At 33.2% G+C, this 26,980-nt stretch overlaps 3 protein-coding genes across 8 annotated transcripts; 1 reads left to right on the forward strand and 2 right to left on the reverse strand.

Moving 5' to 3' along the window:
* Nucleotides 1-4: 4 nt before the first annotated feature.
* Nucleotides 5-12,972, reverse strand: LOC136348588 (activating signal cointegrator 1 complex subunit 3-like). Of its 3 annotated transcripts, none has more exons than XM_066299523.1 (32): nt 12,898-12,972; nt 12,192-12,324; nt 11,821-12,073; nt 11,302-11,761; nt 10,730-10,889; nt 10,480-10,601; nt 9,997-10,180; nt 9,665-9,824; nt 9,328-9,520; nt 8,683-8,917; nt 8,442-8,559; nt 8,058-8,244; nt 7,794-7,918; nt 7,518-7,742; nt 7,089-7,460; nt 6,862-7,035; nt 6,636-6,805; nt 6,319-6,492; nt 6,020-6,261; nt 5,643-5,932; nt 5,256-5,505; nt 4,907-5,052; nt 4,605-4,797; nt 4,244-4,393; nt 3,979-4,104; nt 3,594-3,744; nt 2,996-3,139; nt 2,782-2,908; nt 2,344-2,537; nt 1,275-1,440; nt 531-1,146; nt 5-471 (listed from the first exon to the last, which is right to left on the reverse strand). In XM_066299523.1, exons 2-32 carry the CDS (start codon nt 12,275-12,277, stop codon nt 386-388), a joined length of 6,279 nt encoding a protein of 2,092 aa, XP_066155620.1. In that variant the 5' UTR covers nt 12,278-12,324; nt 12,898-12,972; the 3' UTR covers nt 5-385. The 3 variants fall into 3 exon arrangements, with proteins under 3 accessions (XP_066155620.1, XP_066155619.1, XP_066155621.1); XM_066299522.1 differs by having other exon boundaries at nt 12,845-12,951; XM_066299524.1 differs by lacking the exon at nt 12,898-12,972 and adding an exon at nt 12,507-12,529.
* Nucleotides 12,973-13,731: 759 nt separating this feature from the next.
* On the forward strand, nt 13,732-25,019 carry GTPBP1 (GTP-binding protein 1). The gene is made up of 13 exons (XM_066299576.1): nt 13,732-13,847; nt 18,584-18,829; nt 20,314-20,515; nt 20,571-20,751; nt 21,599-21,793; nt 22,690-22,853; nt 22,911-23,149; nt 23,205-23,349; nt 23,401-23,583; nt 23,725-23,860; nt 23,920-24,092; nt 24,156-24,317; nt 24,373-25,019. Exons 3-13 carry the CDS (start codon nt 20,324-20,326, stop codon nt 24,568-24,570), a joined length of 1,968 nt encoding a protein of 655 aa, XP_066155673.1. The 5' UTR covers nt 13,732-13,847; nt 18,584-18,829; nt 20,314-20,323; the 3' UTR covers nt 24,571-25,019.
* LOC136348617 (snRNA-activating protein complex subunit 5-like) lies at nt 16,665-26,254 on the reverse strand. 4 transcript variants are annotated; one of them, XM_066299594.1, is made up of 3 exons: nt 25,785-26,254; nt 25,184-25,307; nt 16,665-16,815 (listed from the first exon to the last, which is right to left on the reverse strand). In XM_066299594.1, the coding sequence occupies exons 1-2, from the start codon at nt 25,998-26,000 to the stop codon at nt 25,185-25,187; spliced, it is 339 nt and encodes a 112-aa protein (XP_066155691.1). In that variant the 5' UTR covers nt 26,001-26,254; the 3' UTR covers nt 16,665-16,815; nt 25,184. The 4 variants fall into 4 exon arrangements, with proteins under 4 accessions (XP_066155691.1, XP_066155690.1, XP_066155692.1 ...); XM_066299593.1 differs by lacking the exon at nt 16,665-16,815 and adding an exon at nt 17,593-18,185 and having other exon boundaries at nt 25,785-26,253; XM_066299595.1 differs by lacking the exon at nt 16,665-16,815 and adding an exon at nt 21,805-23,375.
* Nucleotides 26,255-26,980: the final 726 nt, after the last annotated feature.

Below are 26,980 nucleotides of genomic sequence, written 5' to 3' on the forward strand. Positions count from 1 at the left end.
GTAATTCGAATTGATATTAAATTTATTCTTTTACGGAAAAAAGAACATCTTCAGTAATCTAATCACCATAGAAAAAAATCACTTCTTTCAGCTCTATTTCGGCTTAAACTTTATAAACATAGATTGTTTAACAGCCACCGATACTCTTCATACGTCGGATATTTATTTATCCATGGGTAATAACAAATTTTTGTGAGTGTATTGAATAACACTGTAGATCAAACCGATATAATTCAGGATAAAACTAGTTAATAAGTAAATACATGACGACAAAAATCATATAAATATAATAATTTATAATAAATAATTATTATTTTAATAAATATAAAACAAAGTTAATATGCAATTTTCTATTTTTTACTTTTAACTCCGGGAAAGTAAATATTTACTCTATTTTTATATTATACGTCAGCTGCTGATCCAGTCCCAAGTAACAATCGCTCATGACATAGAGTATGTATTTGCAAAAACCTAAAATCAGATACAATATAGTAAAATAGCCGCCTCAAATGCTTGTGCGATACCCTCACCTCTACGAAGTTGAATCGGAATCTCAATTTTTTTATTTCTTCTGCTGAATGAAAACTTCCGGAATACCAACTCTTTTTCCATAACCAAAATAATAAACCAAAACTCCTCTTTTTGCTTATTAAACTTCTTGCTGTGCACGTTCGCCTTACTGGATCCCTGTCTATAAATATCCACGCTTAAAACATAGTCCCCATCACTATTTCCTCGCACGTTAACACCCTGATTCTCATTCATTTCCATACTAAGTTCTACACCCTCATGGACACTCTTTATATTTGACTGAATTGTTAACACCGGCAAATCGTTGATGGTTCTGATAACCTCCGAAGCTGCTTTTGTCCCTAGAGCATCTTGAAAAATATTGAAAATCCCGCTCTGCATTTCAGCATTATTCATAGATACAAGGACAGTTGCAATGCTCAAATCTGATGGTTTTGTTTTAAGAAGTTTGGATAGTTTGTCTCTGATAGGCAAAAGATTTCCACGATAAATATATGGTAGCATTATTAAATTAGAGTTGAGAGAAGTGTAGCCTTGAAGAAGCATTTGGCACAAGTATACTAGTTTGATGGTGCAATCGAGCCAGTTTCGACTAGCTGCCAAATTCATCATGGCCTAAAAATGTAGTTATAAGAAGTAGTACATGCGATAAAGAAATCATAATTCATAGAACTTATTACAAACCGTCAATTAAATATAACTTTGAAAATATAATATTGTAGTTCATCGTGATTTTTACTTACGTGAATAATACGAATGATTTGATCTAAAACAGATTTCAAATCTAACACATACTCCTGATTGGGCAAGTTGATATCTAATAGGTAACATTTCACCATTAATAAGACTTTCAAGCAGGGGGAGTCAAATGGAAAGTTGGTTACAATGTCCAATTGCCTTGCCAATTCTCTGAAATTTAAAAAGGAAAACATGTACCCGGCAAAAGTATGAAGAAATACATATTTGCTAATACACTTTTAATAGTCCCTCCCCCTTTTGCCAACATACTTTGAAACACCCTGTATAAAATTAAAAAGTCTTACTAAGGAAACATCTTGTCAAAATCAAAACGCTGTTATTAAACAATGTGGAAATGCCATAGCTTTAGAACTTAAATTAAAACAATTAATGTTTGTTGTGGTTAATAATAAGTGCTCAAGGTGTCAGCTGTCCGAACTGTATAAATATTATGAAATAAAATTGAACAATTAGATTTTAGTTAGGCACGTTGAATATTGAATAAATTTTGCATGTGAAAATGTGTTCAATTTAAGGGGAATCCCTCACGTAAACAATATTTATTATAGTTGGAGAGAGCTGGAATTGAAAATGGGTAAGTACCCAATTATCATTATAGGTATGTTTTTAAGAAAAACTCTTTGATCCTTAATGTGTAAAATTATTGTAATTTTATTTAATTTTTTTTTTAATATTTGGAGATGTGTTATAATGATAGATTGAAATAGGCAGTATAAAGGTTATGGAGGCAGTTCATTCGTTTTCAGTGCAATATTTCACACATTACGATTTCTAAAAGTTGAAAATCGAAATAGATTCTTTCGTTAAATGCCCCAATATATCGTGGAATTTCATTTAAAATTAAAAAGTTGAATTCCATTGCACTTTGTTGAGCTACCCCATAGGTTTAAACACCTATTTATAACTATAAACACCAGATTGAAACATAGATCACCCATATTTCAATTTGCCTCTATTTCATAACTTTTGTTTTTAAACTTTTCTTATATATCTATAAGACTTTAAGACAATTAGTGCCAAAAATTAACAAAGTGTATAATAAGAAAAACTTACTTATTGATGTTGTCTTCGTTGTGTCGCACCGGGAACAGTCTATACTCCTCTACTTGACATATAAGGGTGAGTAATTCGTCGATTGAATTGTAGTGCTCCATGTTTTCACTCAGAAAATATATACTTTTGTACGAAAGATAATATTGGCAGCCAAGCAGTCCCAAGGAAGTAGGCTCGTAATATCCCTTCATTGCCTAAATAACGGTTAAAACATCAAGGTAAAAACATGGTTTAACATTTGTTATAAAAGCGGAACAAAAAGTTTTGATGCATAGAAAATTCAGTTGTTATTAGATAAACCTTCCCAAGTTTTCGCTCTACATTAAGGTAAGGAAATTATGGTACCAGATATTTACATATCTATTATATGAAAAAATTATGTGATAGTAACTATATACTTAAGCTTCGCAAGACCTAGAACAAAGTATATTCACTTACATCTTCTTGCATTAGAACGCAATCATGTTGCTTCAATGTATCTACAACAGAATCGGCCAGATCCTTCACATATTGAATGGGATCCCCGTTCGCGTCTAATTGATAATAAACTGGATTTGCCAACAAACTGAAATGAAGTAACAAATGTAACATTAGCTTAAATATCCAAAAGAATTTAGATAACAATCAACTGAATAATGCATAAACGACTTACCGTCTAAAGAAGAAAGTTGACTCAATAAATTCCACTAACTGTACTTTGGTCGTAATATTGCCATTCGCTATTTCAGCGTTCACGTGATCAGGTAAGGATTCTAGTAAATTGGACTCCACAGGGAATGGCTCGAACAGAAATTTTCTATGAATAATAATAAATCTTTCAATTGTGCTATTTTAATTTCCATGAATTTACAGATAAACTACAGAGTTTTAGCACATATCGGAGTGGAACCACAAAGACTTATGTCTTGTTATCATCGCAGCAGATAGATGGTTATATAGTGACAGCTAGGTACAGAATAGATTTGATAAGAAATCAGATAATAGGTTACGAGAAAATCGCCCGGACCCTTCAATTACGAGGCAAGTTACTATTACACAAAAAGTGCGCATTTATAAATAAAATATTTGGGCAATTATGAGCCATTACCTAAACACTTTTTATCTGGTTCTATATTTGTGGAATGTATTCCATAATTTGGCTACTTACTGTTATAGATTTTTTAATGCACAGCTCATCTATTTGTTTCTAATTCCATGCATTATTAAAATATTTGCAATATATCATAAGTTTGTTCCAAATGTACATTTACCTGTAAAAGTTCTTCTTGCTTTCTTGCACCATGACGCAGGCAACGCCGCTCGTGTCAAATTGTGGTCGTCCCGCTCTTCCACACATTTGAATTACATCAGTTATGGGCATGTCTACATAACGTTTAGTAGCTGCATCGAAGTATTCAGTTCCTGTTAGTAAAGTTTAAATAAATTTTAATGTACACAATAGCATCTTTTAATCATACAGATTTAACACATTTTTCAGGTAAGGACAAACGCAACTGAGTATCTTCTTTTTGAAGAGTGGCTAATGCTTCGACTTTACATTAACACTTTTTCAAAGCAATATACACATGTTCAAAAGAACTTTGGCTTCCACGTCACATTATTGAGTTAATTTATTTGTGATTTTGATTAATTTACCTTTAACTATTACCAATCGTGCAGGGAAATTAACACCCCAAGCAAGGGTAGCTGTGGCTATAAGCACTTGAATTTTTTGATTCACATAGAGACGCTCCACCAAATTTCGATCGGAATCACATAAACCTGAAAGGAAACCAAAGACAATCAATTCCAAATTAAGTTTTTCATGAAATAACTTCACTAAAAGAATTTAATCGGAGAAAAAACAATTTAACCTGCGCAATATTAAATTAGGAAATTGGTCTATTTTTGTGCCTTTTACCTGCATGATGCATTCCTATTCCGAAAGACAACAATTGCGATAAATCCTGGTCGACCAATCTCGCTTTTGCATCTTCTAATTCGTACGCGTCGCAACGAAGCCATTTCTGAGAATTATTCTCAGACAGGAGGAATTTCATCAATTCGTAGCCTGAAATTATACAAACACAAATACTAACAAATACTATCAACTTTCTTCAATTATATTCCTTGTAATGAATATACATATGTGGCAGAAACGGGAAATTAAATATCCAGAAAGTTTCAAGATTTTTTGGGACGTTTGCAATCTGGAGAGATATATTATAAATATTGAAAATATAAAATCTATATCTATGAATCAAAATGAATGTGAAACTCACCTGTTATTCTTGTCTGTTTACGAGATGACACAAAAATCAACGCTGAACTCTCAGGGGCATATTGGCAGATGGCTTGATAAACCGACTTATTCATGACTGCCATTCTGGGACAGTAGTGCTTTACCTCAAAGCCCTGGAGATGTATCTCTAAAGGTACGGGTCTCACTGCTGAACTGAAGTTAAAAAGACCACGCTACGGGAATAGCAAATAATTAACAAAGATATACTGAACAAATACAAAGTGATTTAGTTTAAGTAATTATCAGTTGATTGTATCTAGATTAGTTTTAATATAAACTTACTTTATCACAGTTCAGCCAAAAAGCAAGATCTCCAGGATTAGCCATGGCGGTTGACAAACCGATTATTCTAACATTGGTATTCTTTTTGTTATTAATGCAGTTCATTCTCGATACAATCACTTCTAGAACGGGCCCTCTATCCTCCCCTAAGAAAAACAAGGTATTACGAGGTCGTAATCATATTTTTTTATTCTTGGGAACTACTTGTTTAAACATTGATTGAAATTTAAATTTGTTTAACTTATGGACGACAATAAATATTTTTATTTTTCAGTTTAAATTAATGACATAAAATAAAATCTTATATCATATTTAATAGAAGGTAAAGTGTTTTTGAATTGTATCTTACCTAACAAATGAATTTCATCAATAACCATCAGGCCCACCTGCTTAACAAAATCTTTCTCGGTCCAATTCCGGCTCATGGCGTCCCATTTTTCCGGAGTGGTAATGATAATATTAGCCGATCGTATAAGTTCTGAACGAGGAGTTACATCTCCAGTAACTTCTATCACTCTTTTATTAATTTTTACAAATTTATCAGACCAGTCTAGTAGTCTTTCACGAACCAAAGCTTTCATTGGAGCAATGTAAACAACCTAAAATTGCAAAAAATTGCCTTTAAAACAATTAAGAAATCACACATTATAATTACATAATAATCACACATTCCTCATATTATAAAAATATCCTGATATTGTAAATTAAGCCTTTATATAACAATCATTTTACTTACTTTTTGATCGGGATTCAATGAAAACATCCGTAAAATACACAATTCCGCCACTATAGTCTTTCCTGATCCCGTTGGGGCGCCCAAAATAATCGGAGTGTCTGTATAGTAACAAGAATGAAAAACCTGACTTTGAACGGCATTGAAATGTGTAAAAGAATACAAGTCCTCGTATGTTTTATTCCTCAAAACTCGCTTGGGTAGGGGTTGCAAATCCAAGATGTTTGTTTGATAGGATTCGGAACTAAAGAGTTTTATATCAGTTAAGTCTAAAACCAACACTTCTTCAGCGTCTAAAAAGGAAATTTGGCAGTTAGCAAAGAAAAACAAAAGAAAATAATTTTTTTGGACCTATAGGACATATTGTATAAGAAACTTACGCATGAAATGACTATTGACAACCCGAATGAAATATTCCAAAGATAAGGGCTTGGTCAACGGCACAGTAAATACCAACTCAATAGGTTCGACCTCACTATGGCACATCCTTCGTGTAATTACAAAAGATTCTATGTGATAAATGGCGTCGTGCGTGGGGTCTTCAACCCATGCATAGTAATGCTGGGCAGAGCCGTGGATTTGATTGTCCCACTTGAATGCCGGCAATATTTGCAATTTAATGCTAAAAGATAAGAGTCTTGAATTAATCTTGAGGATCCTAATAAGTCCCGATGCTTACCGAATGACGCCATCAGTAATGGGTTTGATTACGTAGTCTACTTTGACCGTTGGAAATATACTGCAATAGTGTTTAACTCTATTTGCTAGTCGGTGAGCTCTAAATAAGTTTTCTAATTCTCTATCGGACATTTCTTTGAGTTCGTCCATGTTCAAGTTTAAAGCTTGCATTACTCTGAAAAAATATTAAATTGAAAAAGCACTATTTTACTCAAGAATTAATTAAAAAGAGTTTAGAGTTTTACCTCTAACATCTCGAAGTGTTGATTGAAAAACAAGCAGTAGACATAACAGATCGGTAAGAGTCAGAACACCTACCTGTGTGAATCCAAATGTGGAATCAACTCTTTAAACTGCCAAAGAGGGTGTATATGGTCCCACATTTGTTGCTCTAACATTTGCGCAAATCTCAATGTCCTGGACACTTGGAGCGCGTAGTTTCTGTCTTTGGCAATTTCAAATAGGGCACGCGCAAGTCGCACCACAGTCTACAGGTGCAAATAAATAAGAACTAATTAATTACTAATAAATAAAAAAAACTTACCTGCATTATATATTGAGTATCAGAACTTAACGAAGAGACTCGTATTGGAGCTCGACTAATGTTTGCTTGAATTAGACATATGACTTTCGAAGTGTTATTTGCAAAGTCCAGAGTGATGTTGTATTCATTGTAGTCTCGCAGTCGATCGAGTTCTTGCACTTCATCCATTCTAACCTGAACACGAATTTTATGCATGATTAAAAATATAAAAAATAATAAAGTGCAACCTGTATTTGTTGAAATTCCGACGCCTCACTTAGCAGCTTCAATAAATTGGCCTCGGAAATGTGTCTGTTAAAACGTTCGTAAAATAATTCCATAGTTTTATGGGAGATATAATAAAAGCTAGCGATGCGCCCGAAATTCGTCGGTCTTAATTCACCGAGGGCTGAATCAAATCGTATCAACTGAGATTTTTCTAGAATGGAAGCTGCACTATCCAGCTGTGTTTGAAGGAATCGATTGAACTGTAGAACGTCGAAAATTTCCTTGAAAGTCAGCCCGTAAACTAACGGATTTTTCTTAATCCTGCAGAACAGAAAGGTGTTGGTTAGCCATTCCATTGCTTCTCTCAAGTTCGAGACTGTGCCCAACACAATCTAAATAAGACGTAATAGTGAACTTTCTATTTTTATCAAATTATTGAAGAAACACACCTCTGCATTTAAATTATCAGGAATGCAGTTCAAAAATTGACTCTCTATGGGAACTTGCGATAGCATAAGTCCCATATATTTAGACATATTAGCCATAGTGGTAATCATAATGCCATGCCCAGAAGTATCGTACTGCGGCCGTCCCGCCCTACCAAAAATTTGCTGAACATCTAGCATATCCATGTCAACGAAAGAGGATTTTGTTGCATCGTAATGAAGTGTGCCCTAAGGTATGTTATAATTAATTATGTATTTAGATTTGCTTGTAAAAATTACCCTTATAATAACAGCATGAGCAGGCAGGTTCACACCCCAAGCTAATGTGGTTGTACAAACTATAACCTTCAATTCCCCAATTCTAAAAAGGTGTTCTACTTCTAATCGATCGGATCTCACCATTCCTAAAATATTACCGTCTTCAATTTATTCTCTTTCTAATTATAAAGATTTTTTTTTTATTGAATCGGTATAGACAAACTTCAAAATCTGTGAAACGTGGATTGGTGAAATTTTTTCAACGTTAATTTGCAAATAACTTGCCTGCATGATGAATACCAAACCCTTGCGGTATTAAATAACTCAGATCGCTATTTTTGTATCCCGATTTATTAACCTTTATCGTCTTTTCTGGTTCAAATTGCTTAAGAGTGCCTTTTTCTTGCGCGATTTCGATCAGTTTCTTGGCTACAGACGCAGTTGCATTTCGTGATGTAACAAAAACCATCGCCTATGAAACCAGAATTATAATTATTTCAGAAAACAGACAAAGAAAACATCAAATTATCACAAGATAAAATGTGCAAAAAGATATTTTCTTAAACCACTTTAACATCCTGATTTTCAGTATAAGTGAGATGGTCAAAGGTTTACTGTAAATTCTCATATAATTGAGATTCAAGCTCTTTTGCTTTAGTACAAATTTACCTGATGCCCGTTTTGGATGAAATCTACTACTTTTTCGTAGCATACCATATCCATGATATCGGCCTCATTTCGTTTTTTCACTCCTATAAATGTAGTTGTTAGTGGTACTGAGCGAAACCTGAAATAATTAAATATTCATGAAAATTCTAGCATTTATTCACAAAATCAAACTGAAATTGTTTTTACAACTGTTATATTTCTTTACAATTTTTTTCTCAGAGCTTTATTATTTCTTACGTGCCTATTATCAAAGAAGAACAATCCACTTCGAGTGTTCACCTTAAGAAACTGGGCTACATCTAAATATCCCGGCAATGTAGCTGAAAGAGCAACAATTCTAATCATACTTTGACTGCTCACTACTTGTCTCAAAGTCCTCGCCACTAGAGCCTCAATTACAGGCCCTCTCGAACCATTTAAAAGGTGAACCTCGTCGATTATGAGCAGTTTTACCAAACCTACCACTTCAGAATCAACTAAAAGAAAAAAAGAAAAGACATAATTGTGAGAATAGAAAGACAAGTTTGTTCTCTGAGAACGTGTTCTCATGAAACTTAAAATATGTTGCTTAATTGAGTAGTAATCCCAACAAGTAAATTTTTAGTCACTTTCAATTGAAAACAATAACTACACTCTTCTTTTTATATAAAAAGAAATAATATTTTCTATGTTGATTAACATAATCTTCATTTGTTATCAAATTAGAAATAAAAATATATAGCTGTCGTTTAGATATATGTAATAGGCCATTCACCGTGAATCTCCCTGTATTACTTGTACATAATAACCGGTAGGAAGTCGTGTTCAACAATGCACTTGCATGTTTTCTCTATTTCAAGAAGTATACAAAATCAGCAGATGAAATTTAAAAAAAATCTTTATATACCTGCCCCTTTCCGGCTAATCACGTCCCATTTCTCCGGGGTGGTTACTAGCATTTGCGTCTCCTCGATTTCTCTTTTGGTCAGTTGCATATCACCGGTGCACTCTTTCACGCTTATCCCGATTGGGGCTAGTTTTTTACTGAAATTGGCCACCATTTCGGTAGCCAGTGCTTTCATAGGACACACGTAAATCATCTTAAAAATAATTATTGAACATAATTAAAAATTAATATAAAGCATACAGATAACGTAAATGTGTGTTTAAATGATCTAAAAAAAGGAAAATATTGCATTATTAAATTTGTAAGTTTTAAACTATTCGGCATTTATGGAGGTTACCTTAAAATCCGCTTTTCTAATCATATTCCCCTCCATATGTGAACGAATCTGATGTACAATACTGAGAAGGGCAATATTTGTTTTACCGGCCCCTGTAGGAGCGCAAACTAACATATTTTCGTTAGAATTATACGCAACTGGAAAAACTTCTGATTGTATCCTGAAAGCAACAAATTTATACGATAAATGAAGGGTAAAACAAGAAAAAGTAAAACATTTTCAATGAAACAACAGTTACCAAAATTAGGATTTATTTTAATTTTATTGTTTTAAAAGTGGTTTGTATGTTAAAATCAATGTGAACACATTTTCAAAGCTTAAATTATACTCACCTGTTGAATTCCTTTATATCCTTAAAGACTAGCTTTCCCAACTTATCTAGTGAAGACACTTTGATCCGTTCGATATCTTTTACGTCACCTTTGCTACCCCCGGGAATAGTAAATTCAGCATAATCATTGGTAATTCTTTTCTTAGCATTTTCGGGTTGTAGTATAGATACCCCATCATATTTACCTAAATGATGTTAAACAAATATACCTTAAAAATGATGAAAAAAAACAAATCTATAAATTAGACTTATTAAATAAAATTAGAAGATTTTTCAATTTTTAGATGTATGGGGGCATATGCAATGTGTCCTTGAAAAGAGTAGCACTCAAATTCGATTTTTTTCTGTATTTCAAGATAAATGCATTGACTTAAAAGGGCACTAAAAAGTATAAAATAATTAAATATTTCCTATTTTTAATTATATTTGTTAAGAAACTCAGTTTATAAGCCAACCTTTTATTTATGACATTTCTAATACTTACTTGTAACCATGTGATTTCTTAACTGATCATGAACATGGGGATAGTCCTCAATATTTAATTGTGAAGTTGTCTGTTTCTTGAACAATGGTGTGGTCTTGGCTACTGAATATTCAATTTCCGTCCTAAAAAAATATATGAAAGTATTGGTAACAACTTTTATTAACAAACGTTCAAGTTTAATTTGTAATTTTTGAAGTCGCACAAGGGGTAATTAACATTATATCACATTTTTAATAAAATCGACACTTACTGTTCATGTTCCGCAGCAAATATTTTATTTTTATCTTTTTTTTCGATTTTTCTAAGCTTTTTCAGCAAATTGCTTTCCTTCTCCGATTGAACAGTTACTGTACCAGCTATCACAGCATCAGAGGAATTTTTAGGTTTTACCATGTGGGTGGCTTTAGGAGCTAATAGAAAAAATATCACATGAAGTTCGTCTGTCACAATATGAAGTGTCCTGTAAATAAATAGACAATTTTTCAGACGGGTCATGTGAAGACAAAATAATAGGAAATTGGTGACAGTTCCATTTCTAAACTCAACAAAGATTATGGTTTTTTCCTGATTTTCAATGTAGTGCCTTGTGTATCATTATCTCTATCTCTAGAGTCCCTGAAAATTTGTCAATTTATTTGTGGAACACCTGACGTGTTCATGGTATTCACTAAAACATACGGAAAAAATACATATACAAAAATACAATTATTTAATGAATTTTTTTTATAACATTTATGTTAAATCGAAAGAAAACGTCAAATCTCGACACCCAATATTGTTGCAAAACAGTCAATAACCACTTATACACCAGCAAAAATTTACCTCTGCTTACTGCTCCATAATTAATTTTCTTATGTCGATTTCTAACTATCTCTGTGATAAAATCAAATACATTGCATCCAAACGTATCTATTAAATAAGCTACCACTTCGTCATCACTCCTATCTGACTCTAGTTGCTCTCGGACTATGGCCCTGAACGCGTCATAGCTATAATTCAACATAGAAGGTTCATGGATTTGAAACATGGTCTCCAAATCGTAACTGTTTCCATCCACGTCATTTTGATGTAAGTCTGGGACGGATAAGAAGGAGAAATTAATTTTTTCCCCCTTTTTTAGGTATTTTTCAATATCTGACAAGTCATCTTGAAGTGGAATGTAATAAATTGGATTTAATGGTTTAAGAGCTTTGCAGGGATCTAAATTTAATGGGATTGGATGTAACTTGTGGGATTGTTCAAAATGATTGTTAGGTAAACGTTCCACTATATTTTCAATGGCCTAAAACAAGTTCAGTATCTAAACCTATATGGCTCACATTTTTTTAATGCAATACATACTTCTTTAATATTTTCAATAGCAGCTGGTGGCAATCCAGAAAAAATATTATTTTTAAAGTCACTTTTCTTATGATAATTCCATAATATTTTTACTATGTTACTGTATAAGATATTCTCAAAAGGAATGTCATTGTTTAAACCACCAATTTGTTTCTTCACAGCCTCTTGTAAATACTTTAGGTAAATTAGGCCCTTTGCCACTTCCAAATCATCACTGTATTTAAATGTGTTCTCTATACTGTTATATTCACATCTACAAATATAATATTGTTGTGTTACTATGGCAGATCCTGATATAGGAGTAGAGCATAATTACAAAATATTCTTGACAAGTATGTCACTATTTACAAGTATTTCAAGCTAATACTTACTCTGCAAATGTAGGGCAAACTTGTTCTATTTCTTTTAATTGTTGCAGCCCATGGAAGTCTTTAAAATAGTTAGATGAGTCACACATTTTTCTGTGTTCTCAGCAGCAATACATCAAATCAAAATCTTTTATTGCTGAAAAGTTGCAAAACATGATAGTGTCAAACAAAAACTGACTGATGTTAATACTCTATTTCAACATTTTTATAGAAATAAGCTTGTTAAAGTTAATGGAACATTAATAATTGGGCCCTAAGTATCACTAAATCAATATATTAAAAACTTTACTTTGAAGAATTTCCATGAAAACCACGAACCTGATTGTTTTTTATTTCAGGACTCCCAGAGAAATTAACCTCTTGGTAAAATTGCTGGGTTCCCTTTAAATAAGGAATATTGAATAATAGTTGACAACACAAAATAACGTCATTCTAAACAAGGATGTGAAGCATTCTTTAAGGAAATCATGTACATTTTAAAAATTTAGAAACATTGATATCATAGTCAGTAAATTAGTGTCTTTTTCACAAACCTATGTTTTAGAAAAAACATTCTCCATAAGATTTTAGCCTATGTTAGTCAATATGTGGAAGCAAGAAAACACCAAAATGTTGTTTCTCTAGATTAAATAGAAAATATAAATGTATTCTCTTACTTTAAAGTTCAATTTCAATTTTCCACTTTCAAAAGCAAATAAAAATAGCCTACCTACAATACTTAAAATTTTCACTTGAATTTAAATCCACTTGACTTGAAATTAAGGTTAAGTCGGGGGGTTAGTGCTATTGTTGCCATTGATAGCACTCTCGAATAAGGAAATATGGCAACGTCAGCGCTAGGCTAACCAGACTCCATTGTTTTTTCATATATTCCTAGATTATTGATGTAGTGTGTGAGCTTTGTAAGAAGTAGCAACTTTTTTGGAAGATATGCTCTACAAAAACTTCTCCAAAGATATTATCACTTTGGCAAGCTTGCCAGGACTTTGATTTATTCTTTTTCTGAACATGAAAAATGTATAATATAGAAAGTCCTTTAGAAAGGTAAATTTTCGATTCGAATTTTGCACGTCTGATGTGAGCACCGTTTATAGTTTCTAAACGCGTTTATTGTTACTGCTCATTTCTTTTTCCAGATTTTAGTCGGAACACGTTTAATGAAAAGTATCATCTTATATTTTTGCAAAGAATAAGGTACTATATTTAAGTGATACATTATATTTTGAGGTGATTATACCTTTTATTACTTTACCAGAAAACGGAGTATCTATTTCAAATCTGGACGGTCTTAGAATAGACCACCGATGTGCATTTTAGGACTTCAACAACCGGGGGACCATAGTTGAATTTAAACTATAAGGGTTTATCTTGCAGATTTGGTCTGTCAGGGTGCTCTTTTCAAACTTGGAATGTCAATTGCAAACTACTGAACACAATTAAGTAAATCGATATAATTAGTGCATTGTTGTCATTTTTTATTTGTGGATTACTAAATATGGATGGCCAACTCCTTAGTTTTGATACAATTGACAGTCCCCAACTTGACAAAATGGGATACGTAAATCCTGACAACATGGATGTTTAAATGTCAAAAGTCAATACATAATTAAATAAAATTCCAGCTGCTCCTGGGATCAGCTGCGGTTTGTCTTTAAAAAGGTAAAATTTATTCGTTTATTTTTTATTTCACTAAATTTTTACAATAATTATTACAAAACGTATAGGTTTTAATTATTTAATAACGATTTTGTTGCATTTGTGTGAGAATAGGGAATTCTACTATGATCTAGACGTAGCTATGGTTATTTGAGGTATTGAGGAGTGAACTAGTGTCATTTGATTTAAAAGTTCTATTTGAGGAATTGAAACTGAAATTAACTATTAGAAAAATGTATTAAACGTTCAATAAATTATACAAGGTTGTTACATAGGTAATAACTGTTACTATCTAATCATGATCTAAACATATGTTAAAGTTTGTAAAAGAGAAATTTCAACTATATTCAGTCAGCAAGCCTTCAGCATTGTTACATAAACTTTTGGCTCAAACTTCGCCTCAATTTCCACTGCCCATTGCCCACCATAATCTATGTATGATTTTAAGTACAAAAATTCATATATAAATCTACAGTATTGGATATAATTAGATCATCTTAATTTTTCATTTTTTATATGGTTAACCATACGTATTTAAAACTGTTTAATGTAAACACTCTTTTTTAGTGTTTCGTAGTGGATGAGGTGAATGTGTTAAACACTAATCAGAGGCCTTTGATATTATTGCTATTAGTTTGCCCCTGAGTATGTTTCCTCTTGGGGGACTGAGGAGTCACTCATTAAAAACATCCTTTGATCTCTTCACCCTTTTTCCATTCTAGCACTGCTCTCAAGTATTGCCTCTATGGAAGGTGGTATATAAATACTTTATTATTTTTCGGGATCTCTGTTAATGCTTTCGAATTCTTTCTTCTTCCATTTTCATCACTGCCTCCAGGTATTCTCCAATAGCATTTCTAAGACTTCAATAGGAGTTTCGCGTAGGTTTCCTTGTTAAATTCTTCAATGCGAATACTACTGTGTTATTTTCTTATTGCCGCGATTTTTTTTACATTTGAACATGATATGTTTTGGGTTATTTGATTTCCCACAGAACCAAGACTCATAAGCCTGCTACTGCTACTTACTGATCCTCTTCAAGCACTAGCAGAATATTTGATACCCCAATTTCACTCATTGGTTTTGTAGAATGTTTGTTTTACTTTTGAAACGTGGCATTAATATTAGATATTTAATCATTATATTTGGCACATGAATAACACTTTATTTTCTATATTAAATTTCAAATAAATTTAAGTGGTTCGGATTTTATCCATTGTTTCATTTCTTCTCCATATTTTTTTTCGCTCCATTGATCTTTTTCTTTCCAATTTATTCCAAGTCGACGAATATGTAATGTTCCTTTGTGTTTCGTCAATATGCGGCACTATTTTTTGTGGTACTGTCGACGTAGCTAAAATTCTGATGCCCAGTATCATAAGGTAAGGGTTGTATTGTGTAATGGAAATTCCACTGACTTTCCTTTTCTTCACTAGAATTTAAGTATGATTGAATTTTGTTAAATCAACATAAGTGCAATGCCCCGTTAATAAACCAATCTTGCTATTTATATAAACGTTACGCTTTTACGCGAACTCTCCAATTTTTCCAAAATTTTTCTCATATTCTTCTTTACAGTCTTGACCGAATCGTTGCGTTAACTTCGTCACCTAGCTCCTCTCTCTTATAAATCTGATGAACGCTATTAAGACAACCCCACGTTCTTGTTTTCATCATAAAATTGTTAAAACAAATTATTTTCTCGTCAAACTGCAGGAATGTTATCCTCCAGACATTTATATTGCTTTATAGAATATGTTTTTTTTTAGAATACCAAAATAATTCTATTACGATTTTTTCTTCAAAAAATGCGGTACCAAGGAGCCCTACTTGGTACTTCTAGTATTCCTAATTTAAACCACGAACCTATCGGATTCAACTGTGTAAACACTATCGGGAATTAGTCATGTCGGTTGTTATGTTCACTTTTTTTTCTGTCTTTTTTTTTCATGGGATTTTTCTATCTTAACGCCATTGAATGTTGAGACCTAGTTACTCTACAGTTTGAATGGAAGGAGCAAATATGGTTTGAGGGTAGAAGAATCAAATATCTGGTGCAGCTCGAGGACCAAAATGTATTATCCTTTCCAATGATGGAAATGTGGTGTTTAACTGGATATTGGACTGTACGTATGATCCGGAAAAGAATAAATAATACTGGCGTTCGAAACAGGCTTCCAAGAGAAATCTGTTAGATAATGGAGCGTTGCTCACAATCTGTCCACAAGGAAAGAGAAGCAAGTAAAGATGCCTCACAGGAGGGGCTGAACAACCTCTTCTAGTTAATCAATAAAAGAAAGGATCTAGGTGTTTCTTCTGCCTAAGAAACATTGCCGCCAAAATCAACCACCAAGTGTAAGAAATTTATCTGCAAAAAAACTGGAACCACCTCCGTTATATGCAAACAGTGTAATTATATATTTTAAGACTTGTATTTCAATGCCAGTTAACCAATAAATAACGTTTCGATATAATTTGTAATTTTTTTAAGTTGATTTTCTTTATTTGCAGCATTCATTTATTACCCTCATTAACTAAAATTTGGAAGTAAAAGAGTGGTATCCTCGATACTTTGTGTAATATTTTCAATCCGGTATCCGAAGAGTTAAAGTGACACTATTTAAAATTATTTCCAGCGTTATTCCCAAGTTTGTTATTCCGATATTCAATAAAAATAATCTACCGACTGTAAATGGGCCCTTTGTTTATTTCTTAGTTTCCATGACGAAAAAATTAGGTTTCGACCAGTGGGCGATTTTATATTTCCACGGCCCATCGTTCTTGGTAAAGAAAACGGAAAGCCTGTTAATTTTTCAACCTTCTTTATTAAACAATTAGTGTTACACAAGATAAATGGCGTACGTCTTTATTCACACAGAATTTAGCTAAATGAATTGGAAATCTTACGTTGCAGGATTCGCACCGCTAGCGATCTTCGTTATCAACTCCTGCGTTTTTATTACAGTCATAACTTAAATATGAATTATTTAACAATAACTACTTGATGTTTTATATTCCTAATTAATTTATAACATTGCGTATAGTATTACCCTACTTGCATGTAGAAGATTGAAAACATATTATTTGCACGTAAAACATTGCATAAAATAGTTAAGTAAAGTTACATTATGGATTTCTATTATCTAACTACATTCTGAATTCATATATTACTTGATAAGTTAAACAAAAATTGAATTTAAATGAAAAAAATGGTTATGATTAATAATATTAATCAGCGAAACGTGCGATGTTTCTCCAATTTGATATATAACACATTTTATACATACGATATCATTTGAAAGCGAGTTAAAAGAACTCTCAGGAAAGAAACAGGGTGTTCCATTAAAAATTAAATTTGAAGCACTTTAAAAGTGAAGTTTTAATTTTTTTTTGCATTTTGTATAAAATTTATAAAAAATAAAAAATACAGTAGAACTCGTTTAATACGATATCACGGTTATAACGTTCAATTTATAAAGTTCCTTCAAGTAGATTAGAAACACAATGAACATGATACAACGAGCGATCGTTTATGGCGAGCATTTCCTTAAGGCTTCGTATTAAGCGGGTTGTACGATTCAAATTAGTAGAAGAAAAACCTTTGTTTTTAACTTGACAAATTTTCAAACGGTTCAATTAATATTATTTGAATTTATTGAGAATATTAAAAAGCTTAATTTTCTTTCGTTTTGTACATTACATTGAATTAACCTTGTTGGGAATAGGTTATAGGAAAAAAATATGCCTATGGTTTTAAATCGTATATTGTATCTTTAGACCACTCGGAAAGCAAGCCTAGGCAAGACTAACTAATGTCATATTCACTTTATCTAAAAGTAACCCTTATCACCTAATGGAATGGCACCCTAAAGCCATCAATACCATACTCAAGTTTCACACAGTATATGTTATCTTTGTGGAGTGTATATATAATAACTTAGAAGATTTATCTAAATTATGCCATTAATTAGGTTAATGTTACCTTTTAGGGTTTAGGTGTCCATAATTCAACAAACCTGCTAAAAAATTCTGTATTTTATAATAACTTAAAATATTTATAGTTAGAACTAGAATTAGTATCCGTTACAAAGTATAGGATATTCCATTAAAAAAATATATACTTTTGTCATGCCACAGTTTTCTACACTAGCTTGAAACTTTGAAAATATTAAAAAATAAACATTCACGAAAAACTGACTAACTTTTAATTTAAAGTTTTTTTTCTAAACCTTACGGTTTTTTACATAAGGTAGTGGACAATTTTGTATCCTTTGTGCGAGGACCCCCTGCTCTATAACAAGCCTCCAATTTCGGGTACTGGTTTAACCTTTGTTTAACTGTCTACAAGTAAATAATTGTTACACTGTAATATTTCACAATTACCTATTGATTTTGCATTGCGCAACTTAGCATCACAACTAAACTTTTCTTAAATAAGCCAGAACGAGAACTTATTGCATTCCCTATTCAACTATTTCATCATGAATCTGTTAGGATTACATGAAGTTAGTCAGAGATCAGATTTTCAATACGAACGTAAATCCTTATTTTGCATTTATAATACCTAAATAGGATTTAATATCACTTTTATCTCTAGGTAAGTTTTCACCTCATCGTTGCATCAATAGTGCAATGATTATTGAATTTGGGTTGTTCATCAATAGTTAAGGCCCTAACCCACACTATAATTTTTCTGTTACTAATATTGCATATAAACTTGAAAATTTCATTTGTTTCAGAGTGTCCTGCATTGAACTCGTTTCGGGAATCAATTAACCATCATTAATGTATTTCCATAACTTAGGAATGCACTTGAAGAAAATCAAAGCTTCCAGTTCAGTGATCAAAGTGTTGATGCAGTGCATGCTACCACAGACACCATAAACTGTAGTGTTATTTGCGTCTATTTACGAAGAGATCCATTTTTATACATAAGCTTGTGCGTTTGCTCTGTAGATTTGAGAACTTTCTGTTGAGTTTTGAAGGTAACAAGTTCCTGAAGTTTGTGTATGGGAGAGTGATTTTAAGTTTTGGTAACTATTTCAGGAAGTACAATTTCGAATTTTCCACGAGGAACCACAAGTTCATAGAATATTTCCATCAAGTTGATTTAAAAAGGCTCTGCAAGAATGTAAAAAAAATCGGGTCTTTGTGTTTTTTTATTATACGAGACGCAATAGAGATGTTTCATAGCCATAATACTTTGCAAAATAATCACAAAAATACTAATAGACTAGTGATCAAAAACGCACCATTTTCAATATGCAGAGTAGCAATATTTCACGTTTTTAAAATCTTATTTTTATTTTAAAAAAATGATTAAATGTTACTAATTTCTTCAGAAAATTAATGACTGAGCCAGATGATTTTTTTTCCTTACTTCCTTTACAATATTAATCAAAATGGATTTATATCTTTTAAAATTCTATGAAATTGTTGAATTATACAAAAATACTGCAAGAAACCAAAAGGGAACGTGAATTTGGTGTCAGAATTTATGCGGTGTTAAAAACAGGTACAAAACATAAAATAGTGCGTTACCCCAAAAAAATAACGTTCTGTGTGTGGCTGCCAACGATTTTGCCATTTTGTTGCAGAGAGTTTAAAAAAAATAAGTATTTGAAATTTCAAAAATTTAATTCACAGCATATGTGAGAAAAACACAAAATACGGGAAAAAATGTGAAATTTTATCATCCTATATATTTGACATGATGCGTTTTTGACCATGGTCTATTAGTATTTTTTAAAATTATTTTGCAGAGTACTATCGCCCCCTGAAATATCTCCATGATGATATATTATACCCTGCATATTTAAACAAAAAGTCTATGTTAAAGGGTTCATACAGGTCAGGGAAGCATTATTTATTGTAACGGGTGGTTGAAAAATTAAGAAACTCTAACTCTTTTATTTTTGTCACTTTTTCATAAAAATAGAAATGTTACTACATATCTTATCACTTTTTTTAACTCGGAATAAAATCGATTCCGTGGTAACAGGCAAAAAGAAAGCCCCAGTTTAATACGGAACCAAAAGCTAATAAAACTCTACCTTTCAGAAAATTCATGCATTTTTTTACATTTTTATATACCTCGTTGAATCACCTTATAGGGAATATCCTATCAACATTAACATGTATCACCTTTTTGAGGATGCTGGTCGAAGACCATAAAATTGTAGATGTTTTTAAAAGTTTATTATAATTCTTTAAATTCGAATGCTGATATTCAATATCTTTAACGACGTTGCTCGTGCGGTATAGTATATAGTTTAATATGATTACATATTTTCAGAATATTCTATACTGATATAAGGCGATACCTGCGATAACATTTTATTGAATTATTTTGTTTTCTAAATGTGTTGTTATCAAAATCCCTGAAGGATACCTGTATTGATTTTCCAGTTGAATTGCATGTAAAATTCGTAGGTAGGTATCCTGAAACTCTACTTTTTAATCGAAACAGGTACCGCACAATGACTGACTCAAAAGAGCCGCCCCGAGAGTCTCTCAGCTCATTTGTAGACAAAACCAGCATCAAATGCAGCGAGTACGACAAAATCCTCGGTAGAAACGTCTTAGTAGCCCCCACCGAAGAACAATATGACTTACTTCTAAAAAGACTAAAACAACAACTTGGGGAGGGCAGGGGGGAAGTGATTCTCGAAGTATGTAGTATAGGGCCTAATTGCCCAATCAGAAGCAACAATACTGGATTTCCAGATTGGGGCTTCTGAGGATGGCAGCGATAGTGGGCTTTTGGAAGACGAAATCGAAGCCGCTGTAGCAACTTTGCAATCATTGGCCGACAACTTGAGCTGCAGCTGCGTGAGACTTAGAGAGAGAAAGGAAACCAGAGGTGTGGTCGTGCAGTATTTGATTAGGAAGGTTTTGGATCAGGCCGGTATGTTTTTAAGGTTTTTCCGTAAAATTAATGTTTATTAAGTTTTTAATCTCAAATTGTTATCTTTTTTAAATTGTTGTTGTCGATTTTATGTTTCGTAATCAGATTGAGACAAATTCGATAATTCTAATTCATGTGGAAGATTGTTTTAAGTATTTTTTTTATTAAGTTTAAGTTCAGTTAAGTTATATCTTTATGGGATTATAATAGCATTTGCTGATTATAGTTAAGACCAATATTGCTTGTAAAATGTAGGTTTATCGTGCAATTCTATACAAAGTGCTCAAATTCTTAGGGACCACTGTCAATGGGCAAATTTGATTAAAAAAAATTAAGATTTCAGGATAGTGTTGCCACTGCAATGTTTTGCAATTTTCCGAACACTGGAAAACCAAAATCCTAGAAAAAACGTTTTATCTGAATTGCAGTGAAAGCTGCAAAAACGTCTTAATACAAAATTCTGTTAATTTCTCCAGTTTGCTTTAATAAGTTTTTCTGTAAGATGATATACTATAATTTTAATGTGGCCTCTAGAACTAACAAGGATAAAGATACAAAATCCTATCGCATTCAAACTCACCGGGCTTGTGGAAAAGTTTATAGCTCTGTAAATATTTCTATATTATGCATTCATCATTTGGGTTCAGATTCGATAAACTCTAGGTGTCTATTACAAGTTAATACGGTTGAAAGTGTTAAGGAGCTAATTAAGATTTCAACTCATCAAATTATATAACTGAACCTTGTCATGCATGAACGTAGCTTAACAAAAAAGATATTTTTAAACCCATCTACTGATGGACTCTTCTCCTTCAGTGTTTCTAAACAGCTTTCCTATTTTATCTAGATTTCTTAGAAATCCGCGTAGCTGTGGTGGGAAACGTGGACGCAGGAAAATCGACCTTACTGGGAGTGTTGACTCATGGCGAACTTGATACTGGACGAGGTACTGCCAGACTTAAGCTTTTCCGGCATAAGCATGAAATGGAATCGGGGAGAACTAGTTCAGTGGGAAACGACATTTTGGGGTTTGACGAACAAGGTAATGTAATGTACTTTCTCATAACTTTTATTTCCCCTTAAATGCGAACAATTTAACCGTGAAAATACAACTGCTTGTCTAAGATAAGGTCAAACTTCGATGTTTTTCATTTTAACAAATCATAACAGATGTATTTAAACTATCCTTAGACATAAATTTACATATAGAGACAATTAGCATCAAACCCGGAAAGAATAGAGCGTTCAAATAGAAATGGAAAGAGGATTCGGGAACTTAGCGACTAGTGGTTCTCCTTATTGGCCTGTAAACTCGGTACGCACACATACTTCGTGCCACGTCAGCTCAAAGACATGCGTACATGCGGCGAAAAATGAAAAGAAAAAAAAGTTTGGTGCGGAAGAACATAAACGTAGGAAAAGTTAGCAGCAAATCCGTAAAAGAATAGAACGTTTACGTAAAACTCTAAATGTCGCAGGATTAGGCAACATTTTCTTTTCATTTCTACTTTGAACGCTCTATTTGTTTGCGGATCTACTACTAACTTTTTGTATATTTATTTATATCCATACGTTAAGATCGACCTATTAAACGCTCCTTGTTCCTAAACAGTTCTTGTTTCCACGAAGCATTTTCAGTTTAAGCTTCTAATCCAATAGGAATTGAATTTAAAACAAATACTGTATCGGTTTTGACCCCTTTATTATCCACAACTTTTTCTTCAAACTTATTGCCATTTACGGTATTTGAGTGAAATGCACTTCACCAAGTGCAACAAAGTAGTTAGTTTCAGAATTTATTTTATGTATCTTTATTTTATTTTATTAAGACCAACAAAGACTGACACGAATAGTTTCCGATAAAATATAGAAAACTTCCGATATTCAAAATTAGTTGTGCCTTCGAAATAGTACTTTTATTGTCTGTTACATCCATAGGCAACGTTGTGAACAAGCCCGAACACGGCTCTCTAGACTGGGTGAAAATATGCGAAAAAAGTTCTAAAGTGATCACTTTCATCGACTTAGCAGGACACGAACGGTACCTAAAAACCACAGTGTTCGGTATGACCGGACACGCGCCTGATTTCGGAATGCTCATGGTAAGTATCAACCAATAATAATCTCCCCACTTACAAGTATACAAACCATGATTCCAGGTGGGTGCCAATGCTGGAATAATAGGCATGACCAAGGAACATCTTGGACTGGCTTTAGCACTCTCTGTGCCAGTATTCGTGGTAGTAACTAAAATCGACATGTGTCCCGCCAATGTTTTGCAGGACAACTTAAAGATGCTAGTGCGTATTTTGAAATCGCCAGGATGCCGCAAAGTTCCCGTCATGGTTAAAACCCCAGACGATGTCGTCCTGAGCGCCACTAATTTTGTCTCAGAAAGGTACTTTTTGCGGGCGAGTGCAAGTGTAAACTTCTCTTGATGTTTTGCCTTAAAGGTTGTGTCCCATATTCCAAGTTTCAAACGTCACTGGCGAAAATCTCGACCTTCTAAAAACCTTCCTCAATTTGTTGACTACCAAGATGGAGTATCACGAGAACGAACCTGCAGAGTTTCAGATAGACGACACTTATTCAGTTCCAGTACGTTTTTGAAGCAACCGAAGTGGCTGAAAATTAATTTGTATTTTTTAGGGAGTTGGGACTGTAGTTTCGGGGACCACTCTCAAGGGTATCATCAGGCTGAACGACAGCTTAATGCTTGGACCGGACCCTTTGGGACATTTTGTTTCCATTTCTATCAAGAGCATACACAGGAAGAGGATGGCTGTTAAGGAGGTGCGGGCGGGTCAAACTGCCAGTTTTGCATTGAAGAAGGTAATCAAGTATCTTGTATAAGAATTTGAATTTCGAAAACGCGTTTTGTGACAACTGAATAATTCTTATCGCGAAAATGGGTTACCGTTTCTTACCTTTTTTTCCACTCTCGGCATATCACAAGCTATCATCGCATTATAGGTAAAAAGGTCGCAGATTCGTAAAGGCATGGTAATGGTCTCACCTGCTCTAAATCCGCAATCTTGTTGGGAATTCGAAGGGGAAATCCTAGTTTTACATCACCCAACTACCATTAGTTCCAGATACCAAGCAATGGGTAAATATAACATATAAAATCCTTATCATCCAAAACTTTCCCGCATTTGCGACCGTCAGTTCATTGCGGCAGCATAAGACAAACAGCGAGCATAATGACCATGTCCAAGGAATGTCTGCGCACTGGAGACAAAGCATTGATTCACTTTAGATTCATTAAACATCCAGAATACATGACTCCGGGTCAACGAATGGTCTTCAGGGAGGGCCGGACTAAGGCTGTAGGCAATGTGGTATATTTCACGTATAATTAACCCATATACCCTTATCATTAAATTTTAATATAAATTTTGAAGGTCCGTTTAATAACACAAGCTTCTCCAAGCCACCTGGGAGCCAAAGCCAAGCAGAGTAAGCAACAACAAAGATACGGTCAAGGACAGCAAAGACCTAAAAAAGACGCCGAACCTCTCGGAACGATGATGGATGTAGAGGAGAAGGAAAACTTTTTAAACGAGGTGAATCACATCTCATTTGACTTTGATGTTTATAATTTACGAGTGTACTTTTCAGGTTTCTGACATTGCTGCTTCGAAAACCAACAACACTTTCGAAGGAAGTTCTGACAAGAGAGACGCACAAGGATCGAAGAAAGGACGAAGCAGAAGAGGTGGTAGAGGAAAACCAACTAACAGTAAATCATCCGTCGATGCGCCCGTGGTGGCGTCGCCGGTGCATATAGCTGCGCGTCCAATCGCGCGAGTGCAATAAAAAATCTTTGATGTTAACACCCTTTAGGTCCTTGTATGATAACCTAGGCTAGTCCAAAATAATTTCTAAACCGCACTTTCATGTATTTTAACATTTGTCAAGCAATTAGTTTGTATTAATTGGTTTTATTATACAATTGTGTTAAAATATGTATTGCATTCCTGTAAATTTCTTTTTACAAGTGTCATAATCTTTGCAGCACAACAGAATCACTCAGTTCAAAATTTGCAGCGGCAACGCACTTTTTTATGCTCCTTGTTAACAGCATTTTTCGGCATCATTCCGAATGTCAGCTCACGCTAAAGCTTCAGAATGAAGGGATAAATTTGTCATAGCCAGATCTAGTGGTTTTATTTTGCCTGTGATGAAGTAGAAAATCAAAGATTTTGGATGAATATTTTAGAAGAATATTTGCGATTATTTAATAAAATTGTTTTGACGATAAATAACTTTCCTGTGTTTATGTAAACCTTGGTGTTAGCTATTAGTTGTATGCAAAGGCAAATCCAGGACAAAAAAATATTAAAGCACCGCCGCTCGAGTGGTTCTGTTGTTTATAGTGTGACATGAACTTGGCTGAATCAGATTCTTAGTTGATTAAAGCAATGTTAACCTTAGTCACTTTCAAGCTCCTCCTCCTCCTCCTCCTCTTCTGATGATTGGGCCAGTCCTGCAGGTGGTAACGACAAGTCTAGTTGAATCTGATTGACTGACTCATCATCAATAGATCGTTGAACCTGAAACAATAAAAAAAATTAATTTGAGGATAAATTTTCCACCCCAATATATCTAATATATACACTATAAAAGGTGATTTACAGTTGATGGTAGCCATAGCCAAGACTGTACAGATTCAAGAGGTTTAATGTTACGGACACAAAATTTGCTTTCAAACACAAATGACTTGATTAAATTATGTGTTAGAAGCATTTCTATTGGCATTACTTTCAACACCTAGCAAAAACAAAATCCACTATATTGTAATGCTTGAAATTCCCATTGTTCTGCACCAGTTTTGGCTGTTTACTCAGTACTAATAAAGTGAATTTGACATATTTTTCTCTTAACCCATTCCTGTTTTTTTCTACAAAATCATTGGATTTTATTGTTTTTACTTCTGATTCCTAATTTTATAAAATCAGAAGAGAGTGAAACTGAAAATGCTGGCAACAAAATTGGTGTGAAACAGTTCAGGCTAGTACTGTAATTTTTACCTTTGTTTTTGTTTCAACTGCTTTGTTGGCTTTAGAGTTTGAACTATGACCATTGGTTTGAGTAACCAGACTTTGTAAATGCATCCACTCCAAATCAGTCTGCGTTATTTCAGTGTCTATTTTGTGTAACATTGCAGCTAAACCCTGTTCTGTTAACTTCAACTTTTTTAAATGTTCCAAGTCCGGATTTGAACTTTTAAAAGTAGTGGAGGTCATGAGTTGTGTACTACCTTTAAAGTAATACTAAGATTTCCAAATAAAAGATTACATTTAATTGATAGGGCTACGTCCAAAAACTTTAATGAAAACCGTCTCTGCTTTCTATAAAATTGAAGTTTAAGGATGGTCGCAAATGGGTATATTTTTGATTAAAAAAGCAATAGACAGAACAAATTTAAAATTGTTAACAGATATTTAATAAAAATGTATTACCTAAAACCTGAACAAATTGAACAAACAATTAATGATTGAAATCAGATGGTTAAGTGTCAATATTGTCTTCTGTTGAAGAAAATTCACTAAAGATATTTTACGTCATCAGGTATGCATCTAGTTGAACGTCAACTTTCTGAAGTATTAACAAACTGACGTTAGGAACAGTTGGAAAAAAATGAACTTACCCTTTTTCATTTTGTTTTTTGGTTTTATAAAATATTAAAAATCAAAAATTAATTCGATTTAAATCAATATATATAATATAATAGTTCGTCAGGCACAGTGATTTAAATTGCCGAGCACTACTACTACGCATTCTTCTACGGTGTTACATTAAAAATATAAATTCTCCAGGATTAAATCTATGCAAGTCAAAACATTGAAACTAAGCGGTGTTGTCAGTTGGATAATTAATTCAGTATTTCTTGTGCAATATAGAATCTGGAAAGTTAAATAAAAATGATAAAAATACCTTCGTGCATCAGTAATAATAAAGGGCTCTTTTTCTTTTTTCTGTTCAAAAAACTTTATTAAAGAAGCAACGAGCTCTTTATTCCTATTATTTAACTGCTTTGGCATATCGAAAAACACTAATAATAAATATGGAATATGATAATCACATAAGCCTGTATTCTTAAAAGGAGAGTTTGCAGTAAAGAAATCAACAATAAACTAGGAACTTTGGTGGAATGCGACGAAAAACTGGGTGGTACATAAGTAAAAACAACCATCACAAAAAATAAAATGTTGGAATAGGGAAG

Source organism: Euwallacea fornicatus, chromosome 34, assembly GCF_040115645.1.
Source record: "Euwallacea fornicatus isolate EFF26 chromosome 34, ASM4011564v1, whole genome shotgun sequence".
Lineage (NCBI taxonomy): Eukaryota > Metazoa > Arthropoda > Insecta > Coleoptera > Curculionidae > Euwallacea > Euwallacea fornicatus.